The 16,846-nt window shown below is 37.3% G+C and overlaps 1 protein-coding gene across 5 annotated transcripts in view; it reads left to right on the top strand.

Moving 5' to 3' along the window:
* LOC127646338 (unconventional myosin-Ie-like) overlaps nucleotides 1-16,846 on the top strand; it is a 69,179-nt gene that overhangs the window by 15,792 nt on the left and 36,541 nt on the right. For 4 of the 5 annotated variants that reach the window (XM_052129907.1, XM_052129899.1, XM_052129912.1 and 1 more), the window contains exons 2-4: nucleotides 3,877-4,020; nucleotides 5,260-5,349; nucleotides 6,348-6,442. In XM_052129907.1, coding sequence (XP_051985867.1) covers nucleotides 3,877-4,020; nucleotides 5,260-5,349; nucleotides 6,348-6,442 — 329 coding nt within the window. Of the gene's footprint in view, nucleotides 1-3,876; nucleotides 4,021-5,259; nucleotides 5,350-6,347; nucleotides 6,443-16,846 lie in introns of those variants that run through there. The other variant, XM_052129921.1, reaches the window with a different exon arrangement.

Below are 16,846 nucleotides of genomic sequence, written 5' to 3'. Positions count from 1 at the left end.
CACCTTATTGATTCAAACCCAGCCATTTCCTGTGCCTGAGCCCGTGCTGGAACGCAGCTCAGTTCCACACTCTCCATATAAGGCAAAGGTATTTGCATGAGGGAAGGCTTTTATGGATCTAAGACTGGTGCTGCTGACATTACTTCTGTAGGATTACAGCAAATTATAGGTTTAATTTCAGGTGAAAATTTTGCAAAGAGAACTATGGATTTTCCCTGTTCATTTTTATGAATGAAGCATTTTCTTTTCTTTTTTCACCATGATGTTTTTTTTTAACAACATGCAAAGGCAGTTTCCTAAAACCTGTGGTGCTACACATGTAATAAACAGGTATGATGAAAGGCAGATCTTCATCTGTGTACATGCAACAGCAGCCAGACCACTGGCATAGCCATGTGTCACCCATTGGCATTCAGGTCCACCCAATCATTGCCACTATTCCTGCAACAGCCAAAAGCTTGCTCCTAAAATCCTAAAATCCTAAAACTCTGAACTCCATCCACTTTATTTTTTAAGGTAAAATAATGTTAATTACAAATATCATATGTATAAATTGATAATTAATTGTTATTATTCTAACTTCTATTTGTTGCATCAAAAGCAACCCTTGACGGCAACTATATATATTATTACAGCATTTATTCATCTTAGTTAATGATAGTTAATGAAAATACAATTGTCCAATGTTAGATCATAATGCATTAACTAATGTCAACTTTACAACTTTTGATTTTAAATGTATTGGTATATGTTTTAATTAACATTAACAAAAATTTGTAAATGCTTAATAAGTATTGTACATCGTTAGTTCTTGTTAACAAATGGAACATTATTGTGTTACCAATGAAATTAAACAAACAAAATCTCCATTAGTTTGATACAAATGCTGTATATTAACATGTATTTAGTTGGTGTATTTTGGCTTTTTTGAGATTCTGAAATGCACCATCTTCCCACTATTTATAATAGTGAGTTTGAATGATAGTTAGGTCAGATTGAGGCATTTTTATTTAAAATGCTGCTGATTTCCCAGCCTTTTCAGGGAGTTTTTGGAGCTTGACCTTGCATGGTGCTGATGGGTACCATTTTTGTCATGGTTTAAATTATTTCTGCTATTCCTGGGTCAACCACAGCACAAGCTTATAGTGAATTTTAGCCTCCCTTGTTTCCGGTGTTCCTTTACAAAACTGAACATTTTCATCCCTAAATAAGCCTTAGGGGACCAACTATAGCTCTTTAAGAGGAGAGATGTTGCTATTTTTTAGTTGTTGGTTGACTCTTGTGTGGTCCTTCATTTTTGAGTCTTGCTTAGACTTATTCTTGTATGTAAAACTGTGGTCTTAAAGTCGAGACTAGGTATTGTGCTCTACCTAGTCAGATCTGATTATGTTTTTGATACTTTCTGCGGTCTGGGGATGAGTTTGATTGTGTACTGACAATGGTTAAGGGAGTCAACACCTTGTTGACCAATTGAGGATCAAGTCCACACTTTAGAAAGAATTAAACAAACTCCAAAGTGAGCAAATGTTGAGTGCATACCTCTTCATGGTTTGACATCAAAAGCTGAGAATAACATGATTATTCAAATGACATTTTTGATTTTTTTTTATCAGTATTTAATAGTAAATAGCCACACGTAGTTAATGGTAATTACTGTATTGGTATGCATGTAAACATGCCCAGTGATTTGAACTCAAACATGGTGAAGGAGCTGCATCTATAGAATTAGAGAAACAGCTGCAGGATAATTACATTTCTTCACTGAGCCTTGTATGTAATAATAAGCTAAACAATCTGTAGAGATCTAAAAAAAAGTGTTACTGTTTTAGTTTAGAACAATTCCTCTCTCCTTAATGACTCTTTATTTGATCTACCCCTAATGTTCAGGTTAAGTTCCTTATTGCTGTCATTGTTATTTCCTGTAATTTACCTTGGTCTTGTACTGCACTCATTTACGATGGCAAGTTAAAAGGAGAATGCAATTTTCTTCCGTACTTGGTCTGCTTGTGCTTCCCTTTACCACTTCTCTGTGAGTTTTTCAGACAGTGGAATGTAGAATATTGAGGACATTACATGTCTTTCCAGTTTACCTCATAGCATGGCATTCCTTAGCTTAGGAAAATTTGCTGTAGGAAAAGAATAGACAAAACTGGCCTTCACATCTGCACTAATGATTGAACATTACAGAGGAAAATGTTTAAAACAGCAGTGCAGTTGGATCATGTGCTCTCTCTCTGTGTCTGTCTGGCACTCTTTCTGTATCTGACTTACATACTTGAGTCATACTCTTTGTATGCATCTCCTTGATCTCCTCTCATCTGTTCTTGAGGCTTTTTGTTTTTCTGAGAGAGAATGGTTCCTTACAGTATATTGTGACCTCATAACGGTAGCCAGATGACTCACGCCCCATGATGAATGTCCCAAGCTCTCCTGAGACACACCCTCTGCAAAAACATTATCAGAGCGGAAGAAAAAGGAGACTGAAATGGGATGGGAGGTAGAGGAGGGGAAAAGAGTGAAGAGATTAAGGGTAGATCAGAAAAAAAAGATCTAAATATGTTTATGGGAGCATTAGGGAGACTCCTGACCATGCAATTTTCATTGGTTTAGAAAAACAAAATCAACATCTGCTGCGGCGAAGAAGAAAAAACTGTGTTAAATATGCCACATGAGGTGAAATGGAGTTGATGTGGTCATTTTGCTGAGTGAACAGTTTGCTCACATTAACTGTTGTCAGCAATGTAATTTCTTTATCAGCATTCATGACTGAATGAGTCTATATATCATTTGGTTCAGATTAAAGGTGATTTTAAAATGTTTGTCATTCCAGCGTTATGTAGCTGGATGTTAAATGTATTTGCAGTCCTTCCTCCAAGGAATGCTCCTATTGCCTCTTTTGCCCCACAAACCATTGGGCATTGTTAAAACTAACAAAGGGGTCAGGATTTGGCGTTTGTGTATAAGGAAACCTTCAATCTGTTGGAAAGCTCGCAACAATCACATGCAACACCCATACACTGATTATTGGTTTTATTTGGAGTTCCACAGAAACCCTACCCCTAACCCTAACTCCTAACACTTGCCTTTGTATCAGCTAATGAGACTATTTTGAGACTTTTACCAATCAAGGCATATCTTCTGGACATGACTGGGTTTAGCTGGTTAACATGGTCCAGTTAACCCCTGCTTGTAGATGCTGTAGCTACTCCATCTGGGCCCAAAAACAAGTTTTTGCAAGCAACAATCACAAATATTTCTTGACATTATAGTGGATGTTTTACGGTAGCCAATTTTGTGTTGCTCCTAAATGATTAGTCACTTATGGCTCTGGTGATTGGCTCAAAAAAACCTGTATCTGGAACTGAGTCCTCATGAGCAGAGATGGCAGAATTTGAATTGCGTACTTCTGGGAAATCATGCACCAGCTGAGCAACTGCCATTGAGATGGATGGGGAGACCTCCTTGAGACAAATGGCTTATTACAAGTAGTCCCGCACCAAACTTAAGCTTTTAGTTTAAATGTCAGATCACTCAAACTAACAGACAAAATCGAAGGCACCACAGAGTTGCAGTGTTTACAATCTTCAGAGAAATCAACCTGCCAATTACATTATTTATAGTTGCCTCTGAATATTAAAATGGAATAGGAGAAAGCATTTTAACTTTGAAAAAAAATTACTCTCTTAACTTTCCTTCAAGGAGGAATTTAGTCATTGAAAACTTTCAAGTGTCAAATAATGTCTTTGAAAATGTAATTGCTAATATATATGCTGCACAGTTTCTGACAGTTAGCCTGGTTGGTGTAGTTCCTTACACAAACACAATGGGTGTGTCTACTGTCTAACAAGAGTGTCTTGTTGATGTTTGCTTTCACAGGGGAGCCGGGGACACTACCGGTACCACTGGCAAAGCCACAATGTTAAGCAGAGTGGTGTGGATGACATGGTGCTGCTCAGCAAGATCAGCGAGGATGCCATTGTGGAAAACCTAAAGAAAAGATACATGGATGACTTCATTTTTGTATCCTTGTCACAACTATTAATAAATCATAAATCCACCAGTCTCTGATATTAGTAACTCAAATGATTATGTCTCAATTCATTATTAAAACTGGCAAAAAGTAGTTTTGTTTCTTTTTCCCAAGAAATAATTAATTATTATATTAAATCACCTACTATTTCAATATTGTGATTAGTAATAATCAGTCTATTGTAATATCAGTTTATGTTAGGGAGGCCTTGCTGTGCTAGGTACACCCCCAAACACACACACACTCCTAGTCAGGAGATTTTGCTGTGGCCCACTACAAAACTGCTCTTGGACATCATCTGCGTCAGTAGAGATTTGTGTTGTGTTTAAACTCACCAAACACTGACATTTATCAGTAATGAAAGTTGTCCTTAAAGTCTACAATTCAACTTCCGAATCCAAGCTGTCCTATTTTCCCACAGTAGCAGCGGCTGTTTTTGATCAAAGCCTTATGTCCCTGTGCTGCAGTCTTAAGAAAAGATCACCGGGAGTTGGTGCTTTGCCATACAGCCAAGGAATGCTGATTTAACTCCAATGTGCTTGGCAGGGTTCATGTCTAATTCTGAACATATTACTGGCTCTAAAAAAATGACCCAAGTTCAAAAGAACTCATATATTGCATATATTGATGAAAACCTCACAAGCTATATGTTCCTCATTTTTACCCTTATTAGGATTATAGAGTCTTAGCAGACTCTTGCCCTTTTAGACTTTTAGTCCCAAATCATTCCTGTGATTGTGGGCAGAGAATAGCAACAGTACCAAAGTGTTCCCATTCAGCAGCATATGGAACTGAGGTCACTGCCCGCCAAGCTCAATACTTCCTTTATTTGCTTTTAGAAACTACGGCCAGTCAGCCAAATACCTCCAATCACTCACACAGCACTCCTGTTCCCTTCCCATTGAATTCAAAGCAGAGAGCAACAGTATATTAATTAGGCTCTGAGCCAATAACCAAAATTTTCTCTGCTACCACATATAGACTTTTCACTAATGTCACCAGCCCATTATTCATACATGGGCCATTATTCATCAGCTAGTCAAGCAAATGAAAACCCTCTTGATTATCAACAACCACAATGAGCAAAATGGCCCATGACGTTTTCCTCTATTGTCTCTAACCTCTTAGTATTTTCAAAGGGAGGGAGCCTTAGAGTGATCTGTGTTTATAGAAATTGTCAAAGCCACTTTCTCTTTCAGAGATCTTTTGACCTTGACTCACACTCGCAGACGTACATTGGTCCTGTGCTCATCTCTATAAACCCTTTCAAGCAAATGCCTTACTTTGGGGACAAAGAAATTGAGATGTACCAAGGCGCAGTAAGTATTTAGGGCCCATTTCATGAATGCCGTTTAAGTTTTAGTACTGACTCAGGAACGGAATATTTACATTGGTGTCCAAGAAACTGAAATTCTTTAGCCTCTGTAAATCTCATTAAGCGCTCGTCTTATGTGAATTTTGAGACAAAGTTTAGTTTTCCTCGATTGTTAGTGTGACAAAGCTCTTGTTCACCCTCAAATGAGGAAGCAGGAGACAGGCAATGTTCCAGCTCAAACAGGTAATTTATTTTTATAAACTCAAACTCACTTTTCAGCACACTCTCAATGTCCAACAGAAACAGCACAGTCTCGAGTTGTGCGTGGTAACTCTTTACCGGAGCTCTGGCGTGAGCTCCTCTTATCGCTCGTCCCGAATTACTGCAACAAGAAACAGCTGTTAGACTTAATTATCACCCAGGGATGAATCCTTACCACTTCCCCTCTCCCTGAACGGATGCTCAACCACACCCTCGCTACAGTTAGGTATTCACCAAGCATACTAATTAGGCAAACTGTGTGAAATCTCTTTGTGTACTCGCCGATCTGTATTGAAATTGTCCTGAAAAAGTTCTTTATATAGTTCTATGCTTAGAGGTTTCTGTAGATTATAATTGCTCAGTTAATGATTTTAGTGGTTTAAAATAGTTTTTAAAGGGTGTAGGCGTGGTGTAAATGTTTGTAATAGTTGCATTCTTGGTCAGAAAATTACTGCACAGACCTGCCTTACCCATTGAAGCCACCTGGCTGTACCTCCAGAGAAAAGGATGTACAAGTCTATATTCTTAACCACACTTGGCCAGTGTACTGACAAGTTTCTTGACTCCTCATCAATTTTCTGGTTCATTTCAATAATGATTACCTTGAGGGGGTTACAGTAAAAAAAAAAATATCTTCTGTTTTGGCTGCCAGTAGCTTGTTCATTAATTCAACACCAGTACATGACATGAATCTTCTGGGGGGTGGGGGGTTTCTCTTTCTTCCTCTGTCCTCTCTCCCAGGCTCAGTATGAGAACCCACCTCATATCTATGCACTAGCTGATAACATGTACAGAAACATGATGATTGATCGTGAGAACCAATGTGTCATTATCAGGTGAGGACAAACTTTTTAACTTTCTCTCTTTAAATATCAAAAATTTTATCAATGTGCAATAAGTGCATTTAGTTTTAGTAATTATCATGATCTGCAGCTTTTTATACTGTACATGATCGCTTTGGACTCACTGGCCAATATGCAGCTCCTGAATGATGAATGAATATTGTTAGTACTCATTTTGTAAGTTATTTTGTATAAATTTGCTTACTAAAATATTAAATGTAAATGTGCAAAGGGTGTGTTTCTGTTATTATGGTTGGTATGATTGCAATGCAAGCTGCATTGAGAGAGTCAACTGGCTGTCAGAGTGAATAGATGTTGATAACACTGATGAGATTTTACAGTTAAATGGATGTGACTTTAGTTTTGAATAGAACAAACACAACAAGCCCAACTACCTCAGTCGGCACCTTGGGATGCCTAGAGAACAGAGTATGCATACAGTATATATGTTAATGTGTGGTTTTCAGTTACAAAAAATTATGAATATAACTTTTTACCTTTTGGTCACCTGTCGTATCAAAATATACAAAGTTATGTTATCACCTTTGTTTTTAATTTGAATCAGACAGACTGTTTAAAAAAATATTAGTCTCGACTTGAAAAAGTTGACTTGAGACTTAACTTGGACTTGTGGATTATAGACTAGTGAATAACTACGTTTTTAGGCCTACGAGAAGGAAATTGTTCTGCTTAGATTCAAGGGAGTGTTTCGTGCACTTGATGTTGCTCTCTGAAAATGTGTGCACTTGTGTTCATGTATTCCACAGCAGTGCAGTTTCTTAAATAATGCCTAGAATTAATAGTAAGAATCCCTAGAAATAATTCATTTGTCCAGCACTTTACTGAAACTTGTCATAAAAGGCTTGTGATTTGACATGGACTCTGTGTCAGAGACTTGTAAACATGTCTGATTAGTATATTTGGCCTGTGTATACTGTATGCGCTCCGTGATGTAAGAGGGAAACAAAGCACAACAGCTTTTGTAACCTGTGCTTCCTGCTTGAGCACAGAAAATGCACTTGTGTATTTGTTCAGAGGTACATCTGCTACTGTGGGCAAACTCCACTCACAATCAGTTGTTATGGAGGTAATAAGGTAAAATGCTAGAGGTTCATCATGCAGTAATCCAGTCAGTACCAATGCTAGTAGAGTTCTGGCCCAAGAGTTTTTTCACAAAGTATCCCAAGTTTAGGATATTTAGATACTGGCTAAAGCATTGATCAGTTTGATGATTCTTCTCTTTGCATCTGTTTTTTGATGTAATTGTTTTTGGTGATGAAATACTGTCTCCAATCCCAGTCTAATTTGCAGAGATGACTAAGTAAACCATTCGTAAACCATTCATATGAAGAATGTAAAACACTGTGACTTTGTTTCACTTTCAAAACATTGTCTCTTTTTGTTTGAGCGTTCTGACCAGTCAGCTTTTGCCTCAGCCAGTGGTGAGTTTGGGACTCGACTACCTTTAATACCAGTTTACCAAGAAAGTTACTAGTTGGCCAAAAGATGGAAGATTAAGTATTTGTGGATTGAGCCTGACCGATATGGGATTTTTGAGGCCAATACCGATTTTAGAGGGGGGAAATTCACCGATTACCAATATGGTGGCCGATATAGATAATTTTTGAGCTGGAATGAAAACAGACATTTTCTATGTGGTTTGTGCATTGATATGACTATGCAAAAGTACTCAAAATGCTGCTTTCTTAAAACATTTTTTTTATCAAAGAATAATTTACATTATTATTATTATTATTATTATTATTATTATTAAAAATGATCAACAAATTCTAGAAATGAACACTGAGAAAATAAAGAATAAATAAAATACAATAAATAGCTAAATAAACATCAGTACTGTATGTTTAATATCAGTCAAATGCTGACTATTTTAATACTGCCAGTCAATTATTGGCAGGTTGTAAAACAAGAAGCATTTCTACCTGCCGAGACAAGAGATAAACAGCGCCAGCGGCGTTACACCGTATTCTGCTACACAAGTTCAGGGGAAACTTTCAATTGTGGAAAACCAGACTTTTGTAAACGCAACGACTGGAATTGTTTGCTTGAAGGGGGTACCAAACTGTGTACATGTACATGTCTACATGTTTACACATTAGCTTCCAATCAGCTGACAAGCTATGAAAGTAGCTACGTGGTTAGCTAGTTAGCTATAAGCTTGTTGTCACAGAGAGTAAAAGATGGATGTTGTTTATTTTACTTTCTAGCATTGTGTCTCACCAACTAGGTAACAGCATAGCGTGAAATCAACACTCAACAGACACAATCCACCACTGCCCGGTTGTCTGCTGAGCTGCAAAAATATGCTCTAATGGTTTCCTTTCAATCTGCTATGTTATTTAATGCACTGACAAACTATAGCTAGCTAACATAGCAAACCGATGTGATAAACATGAGTGACATGGTAGTCAGGGACAGGGTTAATGTTATATTAGTTATATTGAAAAGAGAAAATGATGGCTACAAACTAGTTAGCAACCTTCCATGTAGACACCTCTTAACACTGCACTGTTTACCTCTGCACCGTTTACAGAGCCACATCATCTAAGCTCTGTAAACAACAGCTCGCTCTGCTGGACAAGCTACATTTATGACACCAATTCAAGCATGTTTTCTGCATTATATGCTCTGAAAAAAGTTTTCATATCTGCACGTATCGGTAAACATATATGGCATACATATACGATAATATCGGTGGACTGATAAATCGGTTGTGTACTATTTGTGGAAACCTGTTTTTAAACAATAATTTTTAGCTATCCTGTTTGTTGATGCCAAAATTGCACACTTCACATTTAAGGTTGAAAAAACTTCACATTTGTCCTATCTGATTGGAAAATATATACTTCCCTATAGTATGCCAAAAATCAGTATGCAAGTGTACTATGTCTGAATCCGTAGTACCCATAGACATACCCGGATGACCTACTACTTATGGCAGGAATCTGAAGTGTGAGTCGTTGAACACTTTCCTATCCCACAATGCATTGGGAGCTGAGGAGACGTCACGTTCAAATGCTGGATTTTAAACAAATGGCGGAGAACCGTGAGGCGGAAGCCGGTTTTCAACAATAAGTGCTGTATACACTTATTATATTAATTTCATGGTTGTTGTTGCCACGTCATATATTCTAGTCATGGGACCATGAGTACATTCCCAGATGCATTCAAATACAGTACATACTGTGACAGTACGCGATTTTGGATGCAGAAAGAAAGGAGGTTTTTAATGCCGAGTCTGGGTTCTTTCCTTCAGATGTGATTGTCACCTGTGGGTTGGACAGTGACTCTAGTGCTTACTGCATAGCAAAATTTTCTGTTCAGCTTTTTCCTCACACATTTGTTTGCATAGCAAGTTGCTTCCAGTACAGTTAGACCACAAAAAGAGACTGGAAGTGAAATTTTGATGAACCAGATTAATAAACAAAGCCTTCCATGAAGTTGTTGCCCTGGCAGTGTGTGGTCAGTGGATTATGGTTAGGACATGCATAGGCTTTCCAAAAGGCAATTACTCATCAAGAAAAGATCCATTTCACATGTTTTTTTTTTTTTTGCAAACTTGTCTGAAAATCTTTTGAACGCCTTTTTCTCTTTGTCAGGTCAGGACATCATCTGTAGTTTTCAAAGCTGTTTCCAGGCTGAATATTGTGGTTGTCTGTTTGGTGTTACAATGTCTTATGATTTCTGATTTGGTTGCAGTGAAAAGATTGTCCATTTCCATTCACGTGGAAACTGGCAAACTGGGGGAAAATTGGCTTGAAATTGAGAGCATTAAATATCGCAACATCCTTGGGCTTCGTTCTTTTTTTCCATTTTTGGAGCGTTTTTGATCTTCATTGTGTTTAATGGCATAGAGGTACATTAGATCAGTATTGTTTAATGGGAACAATGAGGAAGGATGTGGGGGTATCAGTTGTTTCAGAGCAATCTCTCTTCCCCAGCAGAGGAAGCCAATTACTGACCAAATTAGGCTTTTCCATTACTGTACAAAAGAAGATAATTCATGAACAATTCAGCTGAGATCATTAAAATGTCATCATCTTGTTTGTTTGGCTGTGTATGGCAGATGGTGCATTCTCACACACACCTTTGCCCATACTGTGTTTGCTGAGCTGCTGTTTCTGCTGCTGAATAATCAGTCTCATGACTCGTCACTTACTGGACATTGAATGGGACTGAATGGCTGATACATCTCTCTGTCTCTCACTCATTCACTCACTCACTGTGTCCATGTTTGGACTCTAAATGCATGTAGGTATTTAAAAAAAAAATTGTGTCACGTATTACATCATACAAATTACAAATCCCCCTGATTCAGAAATAGCTACGGACCAGTTAAATGGAGTGTAAAATGTGTACAGCAGTGGACAATAAGAATGGGTTCTCAGAGTTTTCATCGCCTGTAGAGCAGGGACATTTCCTTTAAGGTGGAGACTAGCCTATAAACTCGCAAGACAATGGAATGAGAACCACATGACAGACTAAAGGCAAATTTAAACTTACTGGGCGAACAGGCTTCTTTTAGCTCGCCTAAATATTATGACTAAATGCACTGACATTCTTGTTCTGCTAAGGTCTTTGTTTGGGGACTGTTCGCGCACGCACCTGAAATGTTTTACTTACAAGAACTCCACTAGTCTAAGAGCGTTGAGAATTGGTTAAAACTAATTGTGGGTTTGGATTGAACGTGACTTGTTTTTTTTTTATTTACAATTATAAAGTGGATAGTTCTGTTCCTGGATGTTGATTTGTCAATATCTGTACTTTATTCTCAATAAAGCACAGATATGAACTCTTCACTGAGCTAGTCGTGTCTCTGTGCATCTCTCATATCTGACCTAACAATGGCTTTCAGCCCTGACTATATTACCAATATAGCACAGCATTTAAGTCTCATACTTAATTGCTTAATTGTGCATGCCAGCTGAGGAGATTGTTGATAGCTAGGTTACTGCCTTAACGTTAAATATTGATAATTTCCAAGACTATTGTAAAATGTGTTGTCTGACCGAGGGGTGATAAGAAAAACTTCAGTGAAGTCACCCTCAACAAACCAATTTTAAAACGACTGTGCACATAGTATAACACAGGTTTCATTCACCTAGACCACTGTAGTTTGTTCAGAAGGTAAAGTTTGGCTTCTTCTATTGTATAAATTAGGCTTAAAGCTTTTATAAGAAGTCTTGGAACTTGAGCAAGAAAGTGTTTCTGAATATATCGTGAGACTATATATTGCAAGACTAGTTGGATGCATTACATTACATAGCAGATAACTTGTCATGATGAGAGCGAAGTGAAATTAAAGGTGTATAACTTTAATGCCATTTGACGTAATGGAGTTCTTGCTGCTGACTCAGAACTCTTTTAATGCTCCGCAGCTGTTCCTTCTCAAAATGGCATTACTGACATGGGCAAGAGACAAAGTAAAGAAAAATAAACCAGCTTCTTCTGTCATCATCTGCCAAACCGCATAAATCTCAATGTGTATGACCCTGCCAAATATAAAGGGCAGGCAAAAGGAGACAAGTAGAGGCTTGAGAGAAAATTGAGCCAATGTTACCAAACAGGATTAATTAATGGCATTCTCGCCCACTTCATTGAGAGTAGGGCTGCACCTAACGATTATTTTTTTTTTTATCGATTAATCTAACGGTTGTTTTTTTTTTATTATTATTATTAATCTAACGATTGTTTTGTTTTTTTATTATTATTAATCTAACGATTATTTGTTCTATTAGTTGCTTAATCTAATGTCTGATTTGCCGATTTTTTTTTTTTATGATTTTTTTTTATTAATATAACAATTAATTCACCCAAAATAAATATAAAAAACTTGTCTCATTAATATTTCAATATTTTAATAAATGATCTTCTCTTAAACACAAACAAATGTACAAGAAACAAAGTGTGCACTGCAGGGCATTATTCTGCAACAAAAATAGCCCTGTTTTAACTGGTTATCTCCATTTTACAGTCCAACATTAATTTTATTTTGGAGAGGTTTTATGTTGGACTGCTAAACTCGAGGTTGCACAATGTTTTAATATTCCTCCTGAAAGTGACTTGAATTTTACATTTGTTTCATTTATTTTGCTGTAGATTACTTTAATTACATTTTGGAGTGATTTTAACTAAGAACTTGTTCAATTCGAGTAAAAGGAAAGCGCAATCTACATTTAGCAATCCAACAACAAAATAAATTAAACAAAATGTAAAATTCAAGTCACTTTCAGGGGGAATATCAAAACATTGTGCAACCTCGAGTTTAAAAGTCCAACATAAAATTATTTTACAGTAAAATTTGTACAATTTGAGTAACACTTTGTTTTTCTTACAGGAATAACTAAAACTTGTGCATGCTTAATCAACTCTCAGTAAAAGAAACATTTGTAACAAAACAATTCACAAAGTAGGAACCTAATAATTGAAAATAGGGTCACGATTGTGAAATTTGGCTGACAATTAATTGTGATTATGACTATGATTACTGTTTTAGGAATATGATGATTAATTGTCTGTTTTAGGTGTTTCACGAATATGACGATTATTTATCATACAAACTCACTATGTGTGCTTCATGCACACAACAAAGACATTTATACAAATTTAGCTTGGGTCATATAATAAAATAAGGGTATATGATTTCCTTTTCAGGCTTCAAAAACTTATGAATATAAAATTATGAAATAATTAAAGTAATATTTTAATTATCAAAATGTGTCTAAATATCTCAAATATATCTCTCTTATTTGTCTGATTTACTTCTGATCCATTGGACTTTCAATGTTTTGTTTTCTTTTACTTATTTTGTAACCCAGCCAACCTGTATAGCTAATATTACATTATATTATATTATATTATATTATATTATATTATGCAATAGTAAAATATTCCTGCCTTAAATTCTTCACTTTCACACATTATATTAAGGCTCTCTGATTAACTCACAAGACCTTATTTCACATGAAGGAAGACTTTTTCTGTTTCTTGCATTTGATCATCTCCACAGAAATAGAGCAGGGCACCTCCTCTGTCTCACTGCATCTTAACACTGCTTGAATAAACCCACAATGACCAAGGATATTTGACATTACATGGCCGTAAAGTGAAACTGGAGTGCTTTGCGTTCAGAAAATGAATCCGTTTATACCATGTTATATTTTCGCGGGAGTTTTGTACACTGAGAAGTGGTTCATCTTCACATACTCTCAAGAGAGCTACTCTTGTGACGTCAGTGGTGCGGTCCGCTGAGATGTTTGGAGTTCAAGTGAATGAGACACAAGTGCGTTTACCTCCGCGCTGTCTGGTGAGTTAAATGTTAAAATGTATTTGCCAGTGGCTAATAACAGACGTTTTGGGCTGCATGGCCGTCAAAGTAAACAGAAAATATAAAACGGCCAAATAACAAAATTATGTTAATTAATTATATGCATGGTGTAAAGTTACATTAGCAGCAGTACAAAAATTACTTTTAACATGGGGGTGATAAGGAAACATTTAGAAAATCTATTTTAAGTGACTACTACTAACAGAAACACGTGTTGTAATACTATATCATGTTTGGGTGGGGACAAAAAGTAAACCGGACTTACGGTGCTGCCATCTTGACAAGCGCTCCGGGATGCTTTCGCTTCAAGTGTGTCGTTCATGGCGGTTGTATGGTTGTGATAAGCCATTTCCAATTTGCATATCTTACACAGCACCACATCCTTGGTTCTCCGACTAAAATACTCCCATGCTTTAGATCACCTTGGGCAAGTTTTTTTTAGCTGCAGTTAGTTCTTTGGGAAATCCATGCTTAAACCGGTCACTGCCATTTTAATTATTCCATTGCGACGCACGTTATGCAAATCGACATATTTCTGTAATCGATGATGCCGATTACGTAGATGAATCGTCCCAACCCTAATTGAGAGTTTGCAAAGCTTTTCGCAAATGTTTCTGCCCAATTGGCTGTTTTGCATTTGATCCTTATTGTAAAAAATATTAATGTTGTGTAGTATAGCATACTGTATATTATAGTATTAGTTTTATAAGTTGTGTAAAAGTGTTGTGTGTTCGATATAAGGTCTGTTCAAGAAGGCATTCATCTGCATTTTCGATGAGAGGGTTTCTTCTGGTAATTTAGGAAGGTGAAGAATGCTTTCCCTTTACTGAGTGCAGTTAAATGCACAATCCGATTATGCTTAATAAGCTGATATGTAGGTCATGTTAATGCCTTAAATGGTGTTCTTTTTGCAATTGTCATAAAGTTTCAACCAAAACCTGACTGACACACCTACATAGTTCCTCGTTACCCCAAATTTGATTTGCATGCTGATCTGTCAGCTTATTCAATGTATGCCATGTATCTGAAATTGTAATCGATTTGATGCCAACCGGTGAAAAATCTGAGAATTTCAAAATCTCATGTAAATATTACTTTTTTGTATTTTGGATTGATTTGCATGCAAATATGCTGATTTTTGATCATTAGCTGTTGGTGTTTGTGTGAAGTGAAGGTCAGAGCGGGTGTGGGGTGTGAGATTGGGCCTTTCAAATCTACAGTTGAACACATTCAGGTTGTCAGCCAGTTGTTGGTCCATCACGGGGTTGGGGGCAGGAGTAAGTTGCTACATGCCACTTCATACTGATGCGGGGTCCTTAGCTGAAAACTTGTTTTCATAAAATACTGATACATAAAACACATCTTTATTTCATCATTGCTTTTCCATTTTTTTCAAACAAAACAAGGTTGTACAAACTAGAGAATCAAAAAGAAGTTCACAATATATTATTTATTTTACAAAAAAGAAGATATATCAGTAGGATATATCAGTGCTTTTATTCTTAAGGAAATTGGTTCATCAAACATTTCTTTGCATTAATGTACATTGTGAATGTAGCCCTCTATGACCCACTGAAGATGTTTAGACAACTCTCTCTCTCTCTCTCTCTCTCTCTCTCTCTCTCTCTCTCTCTCTCTCTCTCTCTCTCTCTCTATATATATATATATATATATATATATATATATATATATATATATATATATATATATATATATATATATATATATATATATATATATACATTGATCAGCCGTAACATTAAAAACATTAACCGGTTAAGTGAATAACATCAATTATTTCATTACAATTGCACCTGTCAAGGGGTGGGATATATTAGGCAGCAAGTTCTTGAATTTTATGTGTTGGAAGCAGGAAAAATGGACAAGCGTGAGGATCTGAGCGACTTTGACAAGGACCAAATTGTGATGGCTTTATTACTGGGTCAGAGCATCTCCAAAATGGCAGGTCTTGTGGGGTGTTCCCATATTCAGTGGTTAGTACCGACCAAAAGTGGTCCAAGGAAGGACAACCGGTGAACTGGTGACAGGGTCATGTGTGGCAAGGCTCATTGATGCGTATGGGGAGCGAAGGCTAGCCCGTCTGGTCTGAACCCGCAGAAGAGCTACTGTAGCACAAATTGCTGATAGAAAGGTGTCAGAACACAGTGCATCACAGCTTGTAGCCGCAGACTGGTCACAGTGCCATTCTGGCCATTGCCCACTGACAAAAGTGCCTACAATGGGACGCGAGTGTCAGAACTGGACCATGGAGCAATGGAAGAAGGTGGCCTGGTCTGATGAATCACGTTTTCTTTAAAGATCATGTGGATGGCTGGGTGTGTGTGCGTCATTTACCTGGGGAAGAGATGGCAGCAGGATGCACCATGGGAAGAAGGCAGGCCGGCGGAGGCATTGTGATGCTCTGGGCAATGTTCTGTGGGAAACCTTGAGTCCTGGCATTCATGTGGATGTTACTTTGACACGTACCACCTACCTAAAGATTGTTACAGACCACGTACACCACTTCATGGCAACGGTATTCCCTGATGACAGTGACCTCTTTCAGCAAGATAATGCACCCTGACACACTGCAAAACATTTTCAGGAATGGTTTGACAAACATGACAAAGAGTTCAAGGTGTTGACTTGGCCTCCAAATTCCCCAGATCTCAATCCAATTGAGCATCTATGGGATGTGCTGGACCAACAAGTCCGATCCATGGAGGACCCACCTTGCAACTTACAGGACTTGAAGGATCTGCTGCTAACGTCTTGTTGCCAGATACCACAGGACACCTTCAGAGGTCTTGTGGAGTCCATACCTTGACAGGTCAGAGCTGTTTTGGTGGCACGAGGGGGATCTACACAAAATTAGGGAGGTTGTTTTAGTGTTGTGGCTGAACGGTGTAATTACTAATGCATACATGCACGGTTATTCCAGATACAAGTAAAATATTAAGGTAAAAAGTAAATTTCTCAGCTGTTTCCAAGTCTTGACTGCATTATTGTTAGATATGATGATGTATTAAAACATGTTTGATGCTGCCTGG

Source organism: Xyrauchen texanus, chromosome 1 (genome assembly GCF_025860055.1).
Source record: "Xyrauchen texanus isolate HMW12.3.18 chromosome 1, RBS_HiC_50CHRs, whole genome shotgun sequence".
Taxonomy (NCBI): domain Eukaryota; kingdom Metazoa; phylum Chordata; class Actinopteri; order Cypriniformes; family Catostomidae; genus Xyrauchen; species Xyrauchen texanus.
The sequence above is the reverse complement of the archived record's forward strand: the minus strand, read 5'-3'. Positions and strand labels throughout refer to the sequence as shown.